At 39.0% G+C, this 17,561-nt stretch overlaps 1 protein-coding gene across 2 annotated transcripts; it reads right to left on the bottom strand.

The window, feature by feature from the left end:
* Positions 1 to 1,207: 1,207 nt before the first annotated feature.
* dnajc16l (DnaJ (Hsp40) homolog, subfamily C, member 16 like) lies at positions 1,208 to 17,076 on the bottom strand. 2 transcript variants are annotated; one of them, XR_003298106.1, is made up of 18 exons: positions 16,653 to 17,076; positions 16,410 to 16,476; positions 16,127 to 16,272; positions 15,455 to 15,630; positions 13,205 to 13,389; positions 12,892 to 12,996; positions 12,450 to 12,608; positions 12,048 to 12,178; positions 11,600 to 11,777; positions 11,160 to 11,342; positions 10,961 to 11,037; positions 10,668 to 10,748; positions 7,334 to 7,426; positions 5,412 to 5,582; positions 4,858 to 5,290; positions 2,660 to 2,847; positions 2,199 to 2,297; positions 1,208 to 1,860 (listed from the first exon to the last, which is right to left on the bottom strand). XR_003298106.1 is itself a non-coding variant. In XM_026349665.1 (15 exons), exons 1-15 carry the CDS (start codon positions 16,838 to 16,840, stop codon positions 4,801 to 4,803), a joined length of 2,430 nt encoding a protein of 809 aa, XP_026205450.1. In that variant the 5' UTR covers positions 16,841 to 17,076; the 3' UTR covers positions 4,034 to 4,800. The 2 variants fall into 2 exon arrangements, 1 of the variants encoding a protein (XP_026205450.1); XM_026349665.1 differs by lacking the exons at positions 1,208 to 1,860; positions 2,199 to 2,297; positions 2,660 to 2,847 and having other exon boundaries at positions 4,034 to 5,290.
* Between the last annotated feature and the right edge of the window lie 485 nt (positions 17,077 to 17,561).

Consider the following 17,561-nt stretch of genomic DNA (forward strand, 5'->3'; position numbering starts at 1 on the left):
TGGACATAAAAGGTACCTATCCAGCTCTCCCAGCTTCTGTCTTTCCTTACCCCATGGATCCAAAGAAGTCATCTTCATCAGAGAGGCTGCTGTTTGTGCTGACATCAACCAACTCTGTAACAAGAGCAAGTCTGATGAATTCAAGGCCTGTGGAAAGATAAATGGTTTTCAAAAGAATGTAAGTCTGTGCATTATTGTTACCCTTCTAATGTATAGGCTGCCACACTGCTGATGTTTGACATGAAAAGTTCCCTGAGCTTCTAACTCTTGATCACCCTGTGATTTTGTCACTCACACACTTTACTCCTAAAGACAGTAACATTAACAAAGATTCATGTATGTCAGTGTCCACTAGCTCACAATTCAGAAACATTATCATATCAATCATTATCAATTTACCAGCTTTTAAGATGCTCTCCTCTGTAGTCCACAATGTTCTGAATCTTGGGAGGAGAATTGCTGCTGCAATAAGCTCAGGCTCTTTCATGACATCTCCAAAATGTATCAGGATCCCTTCCCGCAGGGCATCAACAAGAGGTCCACACATTTTGCATGATGACTGAAGTCTCTTCAGCTTCTCCTGCAAGTGGTAAAGTGTTGGCAGTCAGAAGCCCATGTGCACAGATGATTCCCCTAGGAGGATGTTAAGAGCCATGGCAACAGGATTCATCACAGTAGTGTACTCAGCCAAAATTCCCATTTCAGCAAGATCCAACCGAAAAAAAGCGTACAAATATTTGTAAATTTCTAGTACAATGTATGTATTGTGCATTGTCCATGTTAAATACACAAATAATTACAAAACAAGACAAAGCTATTAGTAAAGCTATTTGATTAATATCATCTACAGTTGTCATTGTCTTGCAAAGTTTACTTAGACAGGTGGATTCCTCCATTAATGATGCATCAGTGTCTAAAAACAACATAAGCTCTGTCAACTCACATCTTTGTTTTTAATGTTGTTATTTTTAATGTTGGGTCGAATAAACTACAGTTTGCATTTACGTTCCACTGTTTCATAAGCCATGGTTGACCTGCTGGTTTTATTCCACAGAGCATGGCGTTTTGCAAAAGCAGAGAGAGACAGCTTCTTGTATGCTTCACTGGCAACTCTGTTGGCAGTGGCATCCACTGTTGATATAAGATTAAGTAGATGACATGCACACTTTCCGTGCCTTGGAAGTTGATTCTCAAGACCTGTGTTGTCATTCAAAACAGCAGCCACATCTTGATACTCCACCTCTAACTCACTCTCTTTTGTTGTGTCATCAAGGGTGGAGTCTCCATCTTCCTGTCCATCAGTGGCCTCCTCCTGTTTCTTTGAAGTTTGAACCACTGTTTGTTGTGGTCCTGGTCCCTTTTTCCTTGATGTTGTACTCAGAATGTATTTACTCTAATGTTGCAGCAAGGATATCAAATGTGCATTAAGAGGTCTACAAGCCAATGCAGTAGAGCTCTTCTCTAGGGAGGTGTCATCTATCCAGTGACAGGTGACTCCTAAATTGTTAAGTTGTCTGGCAGACCAGCAGTCTGTTGTAGTAGCGTCATACTTCACAGTGCTCAGCTTTTTGATGATTAAGCTCTTCATGTTCTTTGCAGCTTCCTGTATTTTTGAGCATAATGTTTTCCTTGTCATTACTGTACACTGAGGTTGCAAGGTTTCCAACACAGTCTTGAAGGATGTTGTCTCCACAACAGAAAGTGGTTGGTTGTCCTCATATACAAATGTTGCCTGTGTTACCCGCTGAGAGCAAGTGCTTTTGCTTTTCTCATAGGTTCTTCAGTACAAGAAGAGAACTTTCGTTTCCTCTGGGAGTCTATTAACTCTGTGTACGTCTTTACTTTGTTGAGGTGAACTCTCTGTAGACAGGGCATAAAAAAATGCACTCATAACACATTCAGGTCCATTTGCTAAAGTTAACTTAATAAAACGAGGATCGATCGCCATTTGGTGGCCATCGAAACAACAAAATCCACACAGCCACAAACGCTACAGAACGGAAACTGTCCGATATCGGATATAAACGTTATTAACGATATAATAAACAAATGGTTTTACACAGGACACAGTGACGCTACCACATGTCTGTATTTACTTATCCAGTAAGAACAAATGTAAGAAATTTATATTTTGTAACCTCTAGCTTATTAATTAAATCTGTTAACACTGCAACATTAAATGAAACAGCTAAACTTACCGTTTCCTCAGATTAGACGTGGAGTTGTTATACTCTGAAACGTCTGTGTCTGTTTTGACAGACAGAGAAGACACCGCACGACGAAGCTGTTCGTTGTCACTGTGTGTAAACGAAACATGCTTTTAACATGAGGACAGGTGTTGTTCATCCTCTTCGGCTGTAGCGTCGCTGACGGAGAGCTCCGCCATCTTTGTTCCTACCAGGACTGACGAGCGTTTCTTCTTCATAAAAATACTCAAGTAAAAGAAAAGTTACTCAAGTACATGTAACTGAGTAAATGTAACTAAATTTAGACATTTTTTAAAAGTACAACAGTAGAAACTTCTCCTTTTTTTGCTCCTTTTGTCTCTGTACAGATGACATGAGTTATGAAGCCAAAGATTTCAGCCTGCTCCAAAGCGATAACAGATAAAAGAAGACATTTTGTAAACAGGTTGAAACTGTTCAGTGCAACAACCTACCTCAGTGAAAAGAGACCTCAAACAGAAATTTGTAAATTAAAGTATTGCTCTGTAGATTTCTTGCTAAAGAACTTGAACAAGGGGCCAAGACCACAGAGTGTATCTGCTTCCATTTCTAGCTGACTTTGACCTCAGCTCTCCCAGAAGGACGTGTTGGTGGTTTCATGAAGAAAAGGCCACGCAGGAACCTGGAACCTGCTCATGTGAGAAAACAGTAGAAATTGGCCCGTGTGAATCAAATCTGAGTTAATTTTAATAGCCAGTGGATCATTTTTGAAAGAACAGCAAAACTGTTTTGTCTGTTTCTTACATACATTTATCCTCATATGTTCGTTTCATCGTTGTCATTACATTCACAATGAGTGCTGAGTCTGTTCTACTACAGGAGACACAAAGGAAGTGTTGTGCCTATTGTGTTTCAAAGCACACCCTGAACCTGTATTCACGTTTAGGAGTTTATATTTATGGTTAATATTTGTTCTTATATTATGTGTTAATTGTAAATCTGTCACATATTTAAATTGACTTTATATGGTCTGTTAAAGCTAACTAGCTAGAAATCCAATAGATTAACTTGCTGAAGGATGTTTTATTGTAGATATTTATTAGTCTAAAGAAGAAAATGAATAAAATTACATAAAAATCAGGTCAAATGAATCCACACATTTTAATTAATAAATAAACTGTTTTAATACATAACTGTTAAAAGCTGTTGTCCTTTAATGAGTTACACTTATTTTCTTATAGGTAGTTACAGACAAAAATTAAGCCCGAAGAAAAAAAGTTACAGTGTACTGTAGATATTGTTTGTTTAGCAGCAAATGATTAAAGGGAAAAGACAGAAGGGGGAACATTTAAGTTGCCAACACAAATGCACTAAAGATGTATTAGTGAATTTAGGTCTACCTATTTCATGCAGTAACATTTACAGTGGTTTAAGGGCTGAGATATAAGTAAAATGTGGTAGGATTTAACGTTTTCCCTGATTCAAACAATTGATGACAACTTAGAAAAGTAGACAAAACACAAAGCAAAAGGCAGACGTCTTTACTGCCTCTGTACCATTTAAACAAAAATGTATTTAGAAGTCTTTCAGATTCAACCTTAGCTCGTAGCATATTATTGTTAAATCCCTAAACAAAACAGCAGCAGGAAACAGCACCTGGACAAAACAGAATCGGGATGTATTTACTCATCTACCCTACTTTAAAAACAGAAATGTAAATGGTATTGTGAGAATAAGTTGATTGTTGTTCTTTACCATGCCATGCAAGTTGTGTGTGTCTTTACAAAATCAAAAACAGCGCGTTAGATCGATAACAGCAAATGATGGACAATAATCAATTTCAAATGAAGGCTCCTAGTTCATAAAAAATGATCTACAAATTCAGTGCTACAGTCTTAGTTCGCAAGCCTTTATTCATTAATTTGCTTCTAAAGGAAGTCCATATGGCAATCTGATCACAAGGAGCAGAATTTTCCATCAGTGGGACATATTGAGAAAGGTAAAACTCATAATAGGGGTTTTCAACTATAAACATGTGGGCAGGTTTAAAGCAATAAACTTTACGAGCTCTAGGTCATTTGAAATAAGTCCAGCAAAACCCATTGCACGTATCCCTTGCTGAGAGACTTCAGCTAATGAATGTACAGAAACAAAAGTCAACGGAGGTGAACTGCAGCTAGCTAACAACTGCACTCTATTGGTGTGTGTGAAGGTCGACTTTGTATGTGCTACAGCCCAGACTAATTTTAGACATTTTTTAAAAGTACAATAGTAGAAACTTCCTTTAAACTTTCTCCTTTTGTCTCTGTACAGATGACATGAGTTACACAGGTCAGACTTTACCTTTTCCTCATCTTGCATTTGTCTCATCACAAAAACGAAAGGTGCGTTTTTATAGGTTTAGGGTAGCTCACTAGTTCAAGCCAAAGATTTCAGTCTGCTCCAAAGCGATAACAGATAAAAGAAGACAATTTGTAAACAGGTTGAAACTGTTCAGTGCAACAACCTACCTCAGTGAAAAGAGACCTCAAACAGAAATTTGAAAATTAAAGTATTGCTCTGTAGTTTTCTTGCTAAAGAACTTGAACAAGGGGCCACAGAGTGTATCTGCTTCCATTTCTAGCTTACTTTGACCTCAGCTCTCCGAGAAGGACGTGTTAGTGGTTTCATGAAGAAAAGGCCACGCAGGAACCTGGAATCTGGGCAGGGTACCCTCCATTAGCCTTTCCATCCACAGTCCCAGCCTGTCAAGCTTATGGTGGAGTTCTATGCTGGTAGCCCTACTGGAGCCTCTCTTAGGACATGCCCCATCCTCCCTAGAATGGGACCGTGAACGAGAATGGGAGCTGGATCTAGACCTGGAGCGGGACTTTCTTTTTCTGTCAGAGAATGAGGTCTCAGATGAGGAGTCATTGGAACTGTCCCCTGTGAAGACAGGTCTGAAAAGGCAAAAGTATCTCTTGTGACCATTAAGCGCCAGGACGTGGCCAGTATAATCCAAAGACTCCTCATCCTCGTCCGACTGGCCCTCACTCTCTGCAGTGTCAGAAGCTGAGCGAAGAAGTGATGGCATCCAGTGGCGGTGCTTATCAGCGTTTAGGAAAGAGAAGTGGAGGGTTTGAGTCCTGTAGGTAAAACAAGCAATGGTTCATGAAAAATTTGCCTTAGGGAATTTTGGTGAAGCAGACAAATGCTGCTTAGTTCCAAATACAAGCTAAATCTTTGATACTGAAAGCAGAAACTCACCCAGAGAAAGAGAAAACCTCCTTGGCAAATTTCCTGAGTAAGGCATTCTTGGAGGCGCTGGTGAGCACCAGCACAACATTGATGTGGCCAGGTCTCAGTTTGACCAGGTTACTGGTGTATGTGATGTCTGTCAGCTCTGTCACTTCAACAAAGTCCTTCTTTGGAGGACGGCTGTGTGAGTCAATGACAAAGGCAGACAAAGGTAAAGTTACACAGATGGAAAGAGAAGTGGGAATTACAACTCTGTGATGTATGGGTTTTGTCCCCTATTCTTTACAGAGGTGTTATGTTAGGGAGAGATCCCTTCACAGCAAGTATGGAGACAGGGAATTGAGTCATAGTGTTTCTCCTCCCAGAACTGGACCAGGGCATCTCTGAGCTCCCCGACAGTCTGAGGTACAACCTGGCAACGTTGGATGGACCGAAACATAATGTCCCAGGTGTTCTATTGGATTTAGGTCAGGTGAGCCAGTCAATAGTATCAATTTCTTCTCCCTCTAGGGACTGTCAGCATACCCTCACCATATAGGTCGTGCACTGTCGTGCACAAGGAGGAACCCAGGGCCCACTGCACCAGAGTTGGGTCTGACAATGGGTTCTAATATCCTAATGCCTAATGGCACTCAGGGTGCTGTTGTCTAGCCTGTAAAGGTCTGTGCGTCCCTCAACAAATATGACTCCACAGACTATAACTCCCACCAAACTATTAATGCAGAATGATGTAACAGGCAGCATAACGTTCTTCACAGCTTCTCCAGACCCTTTCACGTCTGTCACATGCGCTCAAGGTAAACCTGCTTTTATCTCTGAAAAGTGGTGGCTTGGCAATTCTGGTGTTCTATGGCAAATGCTAATCAAGCTTGCCATCAATGAGCACAGGGCCCACTAGAGGACATCAACCCCTCAGGCCACCCTAATGAAGTCTGTTTCTGATTGTTCGGTCAGAGACATTCACACCAGTGGCCTGCTGGAGGTAATATTGGCCCAATAACAGTTTAGTTTAACATGTTATAACATGTTAGTAATTACTGTGTACTCTAGTTTACATACCTTACATAACCCCTGTGAGGTGTATGTACACAGCCACCACGTGTTTTTAATGTCCCCATCAGTGTCAAACAACTGAACAGAAACACCTCTCTGTATAACGCAGTACAGTTCAACAGCAGCTGAAACCACATGCTACAGAATGATCACATAGTTGAATCAGGAAGTCTAAACTTTAACATCTTTATAAAGGAGAACAGATGGCTGTGTTAGGTTTAACTAAGTGTACCTAGTAAATGGCCACTTATAAATGTGTATAAGCAGCAATGATGCGTCCACAATTGCATGTGTTGTAAGTCTGTGGCCTCATAAAGATATGTAAACAAATGTTTATTACATTGCTCTAAAAATAAATAAAAACATATATTCACACACACTGGAAATTTCCAGCAACATGTCTCCAAACGATGTGTGACAATGATTTTATTTAGGAGCTGGCTCACACAGGTAATGAGTGTGGCATTATAGGTAGAGCTAGATTCAGCATCAGATGGAGTTAAAAACTTTTAGATTAACCGCACCAGTTGACTTCTTAACAGTGCCTATAAAACCTTGAGTGTTTTTTTTTGTCATCATATTTAGAACAGTTTGGACATCACTGATCTGCGCCAGGCATGAATAATGCTGTAAGCGGTCACATTTAATTTATAATAAAGAAAAGCTATGGAGCTGCCTTAACAACTTAAGGGTGTGCTTGGAGATGAAACAAACCACTCAAGCCCCGCAGCCATACCAGTTGCATACACAGTCATTCAACTTTAAAATATGTTATGAAAAGGATCTGTGTGAAAATTCAGAATGCCTGCCACATATTGTGAGTACGATCAATCATCCCATTGAAACAGTCTTTTAGGTTGTGGATGTCACTGCATTACCTTGAGGAATTTGTTCTACTTGAAGCATCATCATCATCTGTTTGTGGTTGCTCCTTTGGCTTTGGTTTCTGGGGTTTGTTTTCACCTGGCTCACTGAAAACAGAAGGGAAAACATCAGTGTGGACAACAAAAGCTCTGACTCCTAGTGGAACACTACTTAAGCAGTATTTGGCTGAACTGGAGTCAAAACCAGAAAAACTGTGTGTATTTAGACAACAAATAAGAAAAACTGACACTAAATAAGATGTTTCTAAAATAGTCAGAGTCAGTATTTTTAAGTATAAGATTTTTTTTTTTTTTGCCTAGCCTGGAAAGACAGTTTAATAATATATATATATATATAAAAAAAAGCCCTCAATAATGCTAGAACCACATATTATTCCTCATTAATAGACCAAATAAGAACAACCCCGGCTTCTATTCAGCACTGTAGCCAGGCTGACAAAGAGTCATAGCTATGTTGAGCCTAGTATCCCCTTAACTGTTAGCAGCAATGACTTCATGAATTTCTTTACAAATAAAAAAGATAAAAGAAAGAAAGATAAAAGATAAACTTTATTGTCATTGCAACATCGTACAACGAGATTAAGGTAAATAAAATCAACTATTAGAAAAAAAATTGATCAGATCCTTTCTGCAACTGTCATGTATGGTCTCTCATATACAGCAGCTCTAGATGTATTGTACTCTATATGTCCCCCTTAGGCAATATTATTAGGAAACACAAATTTCCATTGCTATGCGGATGATACACAGCTATATTTATCTATGAAACCAGAAAAAACTAATAAATTATTCAAACTTCAAGCTTAAAAGACATAAAGGCCTGGATTTTTTACTCCTGAATTCAGACAAGAGAGAGGTTGCTTTGTTTGGTCCTAAAAACCCCAGAGACATCATGTCTAACCATATTGTTACCTTAGATGATACTTCATACATAAAAGAAATTTCTGGAACTGCCTTCTTTCACCTGAGGAATATTGCTAAAATTAGTAGCATCCTGTCTCAAAATGATGCTGAAATTTGTTACTTCTAGACTGGTCTATTTAAATTCACTATTAATAGAATGCCCCAATAATTCATTAAAAAGCCTCCAGTTAGTTCAATATGCTGCTAATGGAATTAGCAAGAGAGATCATATTTTTCCTACATTAGCTTCTCTCCATTGGCTCCCTGTAAAATCCCGAATTTAATTGAATCTCTTCGGTGCCTTTAAAAAGTATTCACCCCCTTGGATGTTTCATCCTTTTATTGACATTATAAATCAATCATGGTCAATAAAAGAGACTTTTATGAAGAGAAAAATCTTTTAGAAAAATACCTCAATGTCAAAGTGAAAACAGGTTTCTACAAAGTCAAAGTCAATTAAATATAAATATATAAGGTGGAATCACCCCCTTCAGGTCAGTATTTAGTAGATGCACCTTTGGCTGCAATCACAGCATGGAGTCTGTGTGGATAGGGCTCAATTAGGCTTGTGCATCTGGACACTGGAACTTTTTGCCATTCTTCTTTGCAAAACTGCTCAAGCTCATGTTGCGTGGGGATCGGGGGTGAACAGCCCTTTTCAAGTCAATCCACAAATTCTCTATTGGATTGAGGTCTGGGCTTTAACGGGGCCACTCCAGAACATTCACCTTGTTATCTGTAAACCATTTCTGTGATTTGGGTCATTGTCTCACTGGAAAACAAATCTTCTCCCAAGCCGTAGTTCTCTTGCCGACTGAATAAGATTGTCCTCCAGGATTGTCCTATATTTTGCAGCATTCATCTTACCCTCTACCTTAACAAGCCTTCCAGGGCCGGCTGCCGATAAGCATCCCTACAGCGTGATGCTGCCGCCACCATGTTTCAGAATGGGGATGGTGTGTTTGTGGTGATGTTCAGTGTTTCTCTTCTCTCCCTCTTCCACTTGACCATGGAGTCTTTCACATGCCTATTGGGGAACTCAAGTCGTGATTTAAGATGAGTTTTCTTCAACAGTGGTTTTCTCCCTGCCATTCTCCCATAAAGCTTTGACTGGTGAAGAACCCGGGCTGCAGTTGTTGTATGTACAGTCTCTCCATCTCAGTAGATGAAGCTTGTAACTTCCTCAGAGTAATCATCAGTGTGTTAGTGGCCTCTCTCACTAGTGTCCTTCTTGCACGGCGACTCAGTTTGTGTGTACGGCCTGTCCTAGGCAGATTTAGACATGTGCCATATTCCTATCATTTCTTAATGATGGATTACACTGAACACCGGGGGATGTTCAGTACCTTGGAGATTTTTTTGTATCCATCGCCTAACTAATGCTTTTCAATGACCTGTTCTCTAAGTTGCTGGGAGTGTTCATGGTAGCCAGGAATACTGGACCTTGCAGACACAAGTTTCTTTATACTGCAATCACTTGAGACACATTCATTGCACTGCAAATATCTGGACCTCTATTGGATCAGGTCAGTTATTTTAAAGGGGGTGGATATTAATACAAACATTGATTTCACCTTACATATTTTTATTTAATTGACATTACTTTGTCGAAGCCTGTTTTCACTTTGACACTGAGGTATTTTTCTGAATTTTTTTTGTCAAAGTCGCCAACTTTTATTAACCATGACTGATTTATAATGTCATTGTCATATACATTTTATAGGCACTGTATAAAGCTTAAATGTAGAATGGGAGCTCCTCTCCTGTGAAACCAGCTCCCAGTTCATGTTCGGGAGGCAGACACACTCCCTACATTTAAGAAAAGGCTTAAAACTTTTTTTTTATAAAGCTTATAGTTAGAGATGGCTCAGGTGACTCTGAACCATCTCTTAGTTATGCTGCTATAGATTAGTCTGCTAGGGGACCTCGACTGACACACTGAGCTCCTCTCCTCTGCTCTCGTCCATCAATTCAAATGCCACCATTGTATGTCATTAACTTTGTGTCTTCTCTCTCCCGTAGTTGTGCTTCCTCTTCTCTGTCTCGTCCTTTCTCTGTACTTTTCTGCAGATTTACTCGGCCTTGGAGCTGTATATTTTCAGAGTGCAGTTACTTTTCCTATCGACCTGCCCAGTGTTTTTGCTGCTTGTTGTCATTGTTTTTTGTTGCCCGCTGTTCTTTTCTCTCTCCTCTTTCCACTTCCCCCAACCAGTCGAGGCAGCCCACCCTGAGACTGGTTCTGCTGGAGGTTTCTTTCATTAAAGGGAGTTTTTCCTGTCCTAGCCTAGTAGTAGCTAAAGTGGGGTTGTTGGGTTCTCTATATAATTCTGTATACAGTTATATTTTGTAAGGTCTTCAACCTTAAACACTGAAGTGCCTAGTAAAAATAAAATTGAATGGAACTGAATTGACTTGTTCCTTTTACCTGAAGGCTTGGATGATGACTGTGCCGAAAAGAATGAAAAGTGCTGAGAAGATTAAGGACAGGATAGGCATCATCTCTCGCCTTTAAGAAAGACACAGCATTATTAACACAGGAAGGAACAATACACAATACTTTTTGTGGAGGTGCAGCACAGCTATGTTGCAGTAAATATAATCCCGCCCCACCATGTACTGTAGAAACAGAAGCATGATTCAGCTTCTGATTATTTTCAAAACTATAAGCAAAAGTGTATCACCTTGTGTGTCTCTGTTCCTAGGCGAGTGTTGTCTTACCAGTTTGAGTAGAGAAGGTCATCATATATTTGAAGGATGTAATCATAAGCAGCGTTTATCCACCGAATAATAAATATCTGAAGAGAAAACAGTAAAACATCAAAAAATGTTCACATTCAAATTGATTTGTGCATGTCTGCACATAACTAACCAGGCCTTCTGTCTGAACAAAGGTGAGTGTGTGTCTGCTGAGACTCACAGGAGCCATCTCGTTGTTTAGTTCTGGCAGGACAGCGTCTGAGCTCAGATAGGCGGGGTCTTTCTGAAGGAGCTCCAGCTGCTCGTGGAGGCGGTACTTGTCTTCTTCGCTGCCGTTCCAGCCACCACTCACAGAGCGGTACAGGACCTTGCCAGCCTGGCTCCGCCTCTCGAGAATCACCACCTGTCAGTGATGGCGAACTTGTACTGTAATTTGAGGCTTTGCAGCATATTTGTAATATGAAACAGATCAAATTTGGAGCATTTAGTGCTTGTCTGATCTGAATCTACATTTCTGTTTTCTCTCTGCAAAAACGTGCTAGCCAGCAACTGAAGCAAGTGAACATTGTCCTTCACATAGATAGAAAATGATGATATAAAAATGAGGTTAAATTTACTATATTGTAAGTGTGAGTGCACTGTGTGTTGTCTGTGACTGGCCTGAGGGGTGAGTGAAGCCTGATTTGGGAGCAGTGCTTGACAGAGAGGCTGCTGCTGATGCTGGTAGACATATGCAAACCGCAGCACATCTTTTTTATTAGCTGAGGCAAAGTCCAGGAAGGCTTTATTGCCTGGAAGAAAGGTCTGGTCCTCCCCTGTGATTAGCAGCACACAATACCTGCAAACCATTTAATTGCGTTAATTTGAAAAGTTGTAATGCTTGTCCAACTATTCTGTTGGAATCTCAGCTTATCACAGTTGTCATATGATGCTAAATTTTAAATATGACTCCACTTATACTTGGCTTAGCTTTTTTTCCTATTCCTTCTACATCAGTTCAGCAGGAGTGAACAAGATAATGAAAGGCGCCATCTTTCATCAAGTCCTACTACACAAGAGGTCAATTTAAGAAAAAGGGCAGGAGCACATGTCTCTTAGAATGTCTTACTTTCTTCGTCTGTGAAACTGCTTAACGGGACACAGCTCATCAAAAAGCTGCTGGTTGACGAGCCGTGGCACCTGCAAGAACTTGTTGTTGGAGACAAACTCGTCCATAATCTGTCGCTTCATACCTCTGGCCTATGACACGGAGAAAGTTGAGAGGGGTGTGAAAAGTGTGAAGCAAAAAAAACTTTAAGTAGAATGATTTGGTAACATTTTGCACAAGGACAAATTTTGTTTCTAATTGGTGATTTAATAATTAATTATTACAAATTATTTCCAGCTTGAAAATAAAACAGTTTTTGCCTGACGGAAATACCAAATATAATGCCAGTTGAAATCCAGTCATGACATTTTAATACTTATAATATAAGGGAGCAGTGGTGTAGGCTGCAGTGCCTGTGTGTACCTGGATGATGTCGACAGGCTTTTCTGTGTCCTCCTTAAACAACAACATGGTGGGGGCGTATGTGTTTATGTTGAACTGCCGCAGTAGCCTAGTGTTATGTGTGTCACCCTGGTCCACAAAGCCAAAGCGCACATAGTCTCTGAAGGCGAATGCTGTTAACTGGAGAGTGGAGTGGGAAGATGAGAGCACCCAAAATAAAAACATTACAGTAAAATAGAAAAAGGGATGCAAAACAGAAAAGTTCAAGGCAAGGTGACATCTGCTTTTATATAAACTCATAGCTTAAACTTTAATAGTCCTGAATACTCTTTCTTTATTTCTCTATCTAACACATTTATTAGTGATAAACATACATACGTCTATGCATTAATGAAGGATCTATTAGTTCATTTTGTGTAATTAGTGCCCCAGTTGTATGTGTATGTGTAAACACACTGCTTACCTTATAGAGAAGCGGAACCATGGGGACTTGGTCAAACAAGAGAACGGTGGGCTTATTTTCCACACGCCAGCTATCCAGAAAAGTCATGTAGTTGTTATCTGTGATCTGGAGAAACAATAGTTAGTAATTATGTGTTAATGTGTCAATTCTTTGTTAATATTACATAAAATAAAATTAAACTATATTTAATCAGTAATACTTCTTAATACTTAATACTTAAATACACCAATATGATCTGTAGGTATTACAGATTACTGACTGGGTCAATAAATCCCACAAAAATTGGCAGCATGTTTTTGTTGGTTTCTGTTACCTTTTCTACCAGTTTGTGGGGCAGCAGGTCTTCTATGAACTGTCGCAGGTGCTCCTGTACCACAGCTTGATGGAAGAAGGTCACCCTGCCGTTCACCAGCCCAATGATGGAGGGAGCGCGGTGAGCTCCCAGCTGGTTGGCCAGACGACGCTCATAACCCAGATCCACGATGCCAATGCCCACACCTGGTGTAGGTGTGCAAAAAATGGCATTGTGAAAAGAAAAAAAAAATTGTGTTGAGCTATTCAACTAATTTTGTACAATAAAACCAGTCAATGCACCAAAAGCTGACATCTAACTGATGAAACTGTGAGCTCATAGACTTAACATTTAAATTAAATCTGTGTATTGGCAAAAATCTGATGATACATTCATATCATGATACAGGGGTTACAATTCAATATACTACCATGTGTTGTGATATGGTGAGCAAGGCGATATATTACAATCATCTAAAATCCAATTTTAGACTGTATAAAGAACATGCTTAAATCCTGAGTAAGAAAAAATAACTCTCCACATACACAACACTGCCATCTAGTGGTCTGGGGTTAAAATTCCATATCAGTGTTTTTGAGAATTGATACAGTATAACTAAACACAACATTGCAATACTGGGCAAGTGTTTTGAATGGATCTTATACCCCTAATTTAAATGAGTGAAAATTTATAGATAAAAACTGCAAAATTTTGAAGACTCAACATGCAGTATATGAGGCATATTTTAATTTCTCTTTTTCACCAAACAATCACTGTGCAGCTTTAACAGAAAGGGCTCTAAAAGTCTATAAGACAAACCACTCCAAAATGTGTATTTGAAAAAAGTCAGGTCAGCTTAATGGACCAAGCTCATAAAACATTCATACATCTCTTTTTTAGCATCTCACACACAAACTAAAACTAGCTTTGATCTGGCCTGATGTTTTGTCACGTCACAAACGCTGTCATGCTTGTCAAGTGTCATGTTTTGTCACAGTATTCTAATTTTTAAGAAGTAATCTGTCAAACACAATAGTGACGAATATAAGCAGGATATTACATTAACATTTGCACTTATTGGGTTGTCTGGTAGTGAAATGGTTATGAAGTGTACCATGTTACTACAATGTCTATGGTCGAGTCCCAGCTGGTGGATTTTTGTTGCATCTCACACACATTTTTCCCCCAACTATCCACTATCAAATAAAGGGCATAAAACCACAAAATAATATACTTTTTTAAAAGGTGCACTTAACAATATCTTTATTTGAACAATGATCGGACTAATGTAATTAGAAAGTTGTTCCTTGGATTGACGCACCTACAACTCCCCAGTTCTCAGTGCTCTACTGAGGTTTTACAACATTTTTTAGCTAATATTTACGTTTTAGGGCCAATGTTCCTAAAATCTGCTAAATGTGTAAATAATGATTCTTCATAATAATAATAATAATAATAACTGTTTTCTAACATATTAACATATAACAGTGTACAAACACTATACAAAGTGCCATTTGTAGATTGTTTGTCTAACTGTAGACTGGTGTATTTCTAAAGTTTCTGATATCACTTTGTAACCCTTTCCAGCTTTATGTAAATCACCAATTCTTAATTGTAGATCCTCTGAAAGCTTATTTTGTTGAGGTATCGCTCACATAAGCATCTTCTTCTTTTTGTGGAGCAAACTCAAAATGTTTAAGTTGCTTTTGTCGGTAAAAATAGCTCAAGTCCGCATTCTCAAAATAATTGTTTTCCAGGTATGCTAATACCTGATTCCAATTTGCTTTTTTGAGGTCATTATTACTAGGGTTCACACACTTTTTCCATTAGCACTATTACGTTTTTATGGTTGTTGTCAATAAAGACATAAAAGATCAGATTTATTCGTGTTAATTTTCAGCACATTATATTTGGTTAGTACTCTTAACTTAGATGAAGATCAGATCACATTTTACGACAAATGAATGCAGAAAACCATTACATTTCAAAAGGGCCACCTACTTTTTCTTGCCACCGCATTTTCAGACAACTGTTACATATGCCCGAATTTCTTCTTTGGATTCACTCATTCCAGATGGTCAAGAAGAACAAATTAACCCCAATGAATAATTAAAGAAATGGCCAGCTCTCTGGAAAGCATCTTAATTCCATTTGTGCTAATGGCCTGCAACTGGGTAAACATCAACTTTATGATATTATGATGCTTTTAGGGAAACAAACACCACTCTTGGTGGAGGGCTGGGGGCAGACTCACAGTGACAGTAGACTTACCCAGAGGCTCCAGCTGCTGCACTGTTTCCTTCCACACAGGCTCTATGTGAATGCATGCAAAGCACCAATCAGAGGTCACTTTGATCAAGTATGGCCTCTTGTAGCTGTCTGGAAGGACATCGTTATTGAACTGTGCATGGTGAAGCAGGTACTTGCTATCTGCAAAGTCCCGGGACCTGAAGAAGGGTAATAAAGAAGAGTTTTTGAAGCCTTTTTGTTGAACACAAAAGAAAACTCAAGAGAAAACTCTGCTCTTTTCATTTAATACTAAATGTGGTGATTTTTTACACAGTATACAAACACCTCATTTTATTTTACATCTAGTGATTTGTAAAATGTTTAAAAATTGCCATCTCAGAGCTCAATTTGAACTCTTTAAATTGCTCGTTTTTGACTGATGCACAAATAAAATAATAAAATAAAAATAATTAACTTATTTTGTCCACACAACATGGATTTCTTATGCAAATTAACATGACTGAAATCACAAAAGCTGGAAACTACTATTGAAAACCATATGATCCTTTCGTTTGACGTTACCATGCACAAACCATAAGAGGATTTCCTAGTATGCTGCTACATGCAGAATACTGGAAAATTACATTTGTGAACAGAGAGAAGTTGTGTAAAACAACAGAACACAACAGCAACACAAATATTTAAACTGAATACCTGGGGAATTGAAAAAAAGACTCGTCAAAGTAGAAGCTGTTGTGGAAGCTGCGGAAACCGTGATGCTGCGACTGGCCAAAAGGCTGGTTTTCATCCATCTGCCCATAGCGGTCAAAGTTGGACCTTCGCTCCTCATTAGACAAAATCTGTGTGAAAGAGGAGAAAAAAGACTCATGTCAGAAGAGGTCATCATCCAGAAAGTGAAACATGATGTCTGTCAGAGGTGTCAGCTGCAGCGAAGAAATACATTATCATGATATTGTTGTGATGCCTTCTCACCCACCTCATAAGACTTAGAAATCTTGATGAACATGTCCTCAGCATTAGGGTCCTTGTTCTTATCTGGGTGCCTAAAAATCCATACATGACATACATCATAAATCGCTGCCTTGTTCAAACAGGCTTAGAAAAGAGTTTTCTCAGTGATGGGTTAATTGTGAAAGGGCACCAGTGCATGTGTCAGATATACGCTGCTAACAGGACAGGGATGATGGCCTGTGTTGGGAGACGTGTGTCAGTCACTCACCACTCTCTGGCGAGGTTCTTGTATGCCCTTTTGATTTCTGGTTGACTGGCACTCCTGCTGACACCTAAAATCTTATAGGGGTCATATTCGGAAGCTGCTGTCACCCACTGCACACTGAGACTCAGCAGAAACATGGCGAGTAAAAGTGGACATGTCCGAGGATGTCGCCCGGTTCTTCTAACCGTCATCGCTTGCCGCGGTGCTCGTCTTGCGTTAACCTCAGTTAGCTACCGAGCTACCCGGTACAAAGCTACAATGCTACAAAGCTATTCTGTCACCGACATATATATCAAACTAGGCACTTACATGGTCGGGTCTGTTGACTTCTTGTTCACTACAGACGACATGCTAGTCTTTTACTAGAACGAAGCCATTTTTTTTAGCTAATGCTGGACATTAACAAACCGTCACTGTCCTTCCTGCAATACAGCATCGGGCTTCCGCTTTTTATATTTCAAAATAAAACCCAATATATATATATATATATTTTATATATATATATATTTTTTTTTTTTTACTTCTAATCAACTTCTAATCTAATAAACAGAGCAATATTTACATTAACTCAACTACGTTTACATTTGCAGCTATATTTACCATGCTAGTTACTTTTTGCAGATGTAAAAACAAATAACAATGAATTAGTAAACATAATACTATGGCTTAACCACCTGTCAGAACATAAAATGGATAAAAGTAGTGACATATTTCTGTACGTAACTGTCGATCTTTGACCCTATTTATTTATTTATTAAATAATAACTAAACAAAATTATCCATTGAGAATTATTTATTGACAGCATCAAGTTGCGTCTGTTTAACACACAAGAGTTTTCTTGCTTTTAAACATCGTATAGTAATGTTTAAGAGGTGTAAAATGTAAATATGTTTAAAAATATTAATATTAAA

This window comes from Anabas testudineus, chromosome 5 (assembly GCF_900324465.2).
Source record: "Anabas testudineus chromosome 5, fAnaTes1.2, whole genome shotgun sequence".
In the NCBI taxonomy this organism is placed as follows: domain Eukaryota; kingdom Metazoa; phylum Chordata; class Actinopteri; order Anabantiformes; family Anabantidae; genus Anabas; species Anabas testudineus.

What these genes read in the sequence shown, in the direction of transcription:
- dnajc16l (XM_026349665.1), bottom strand. Translation starts at nt 16,840, where the DNA reads ATGACGGTTAGAAGAACCGGGCGACATCCTCGGACATGTCCACTTTTA. An exon ending in TGGTTCCGCTTCTCTATAAG is followed by an intron (nt 12,609 to 12,891) that starts GTAAGCAGTGTG and finishes TCCACTCTCCAG; the next exon opens with TTAACAGCATTCGCCTTCAG. An exon ending in AGTAGAACAAATTCCTCAAG is followed by an intron (nt 5,583 to 7,333) that starts GTAATGCAGTGA and finishes TGACTCACACAG; the next exon opens with CCGTCCTCCAAAGAAGGACT.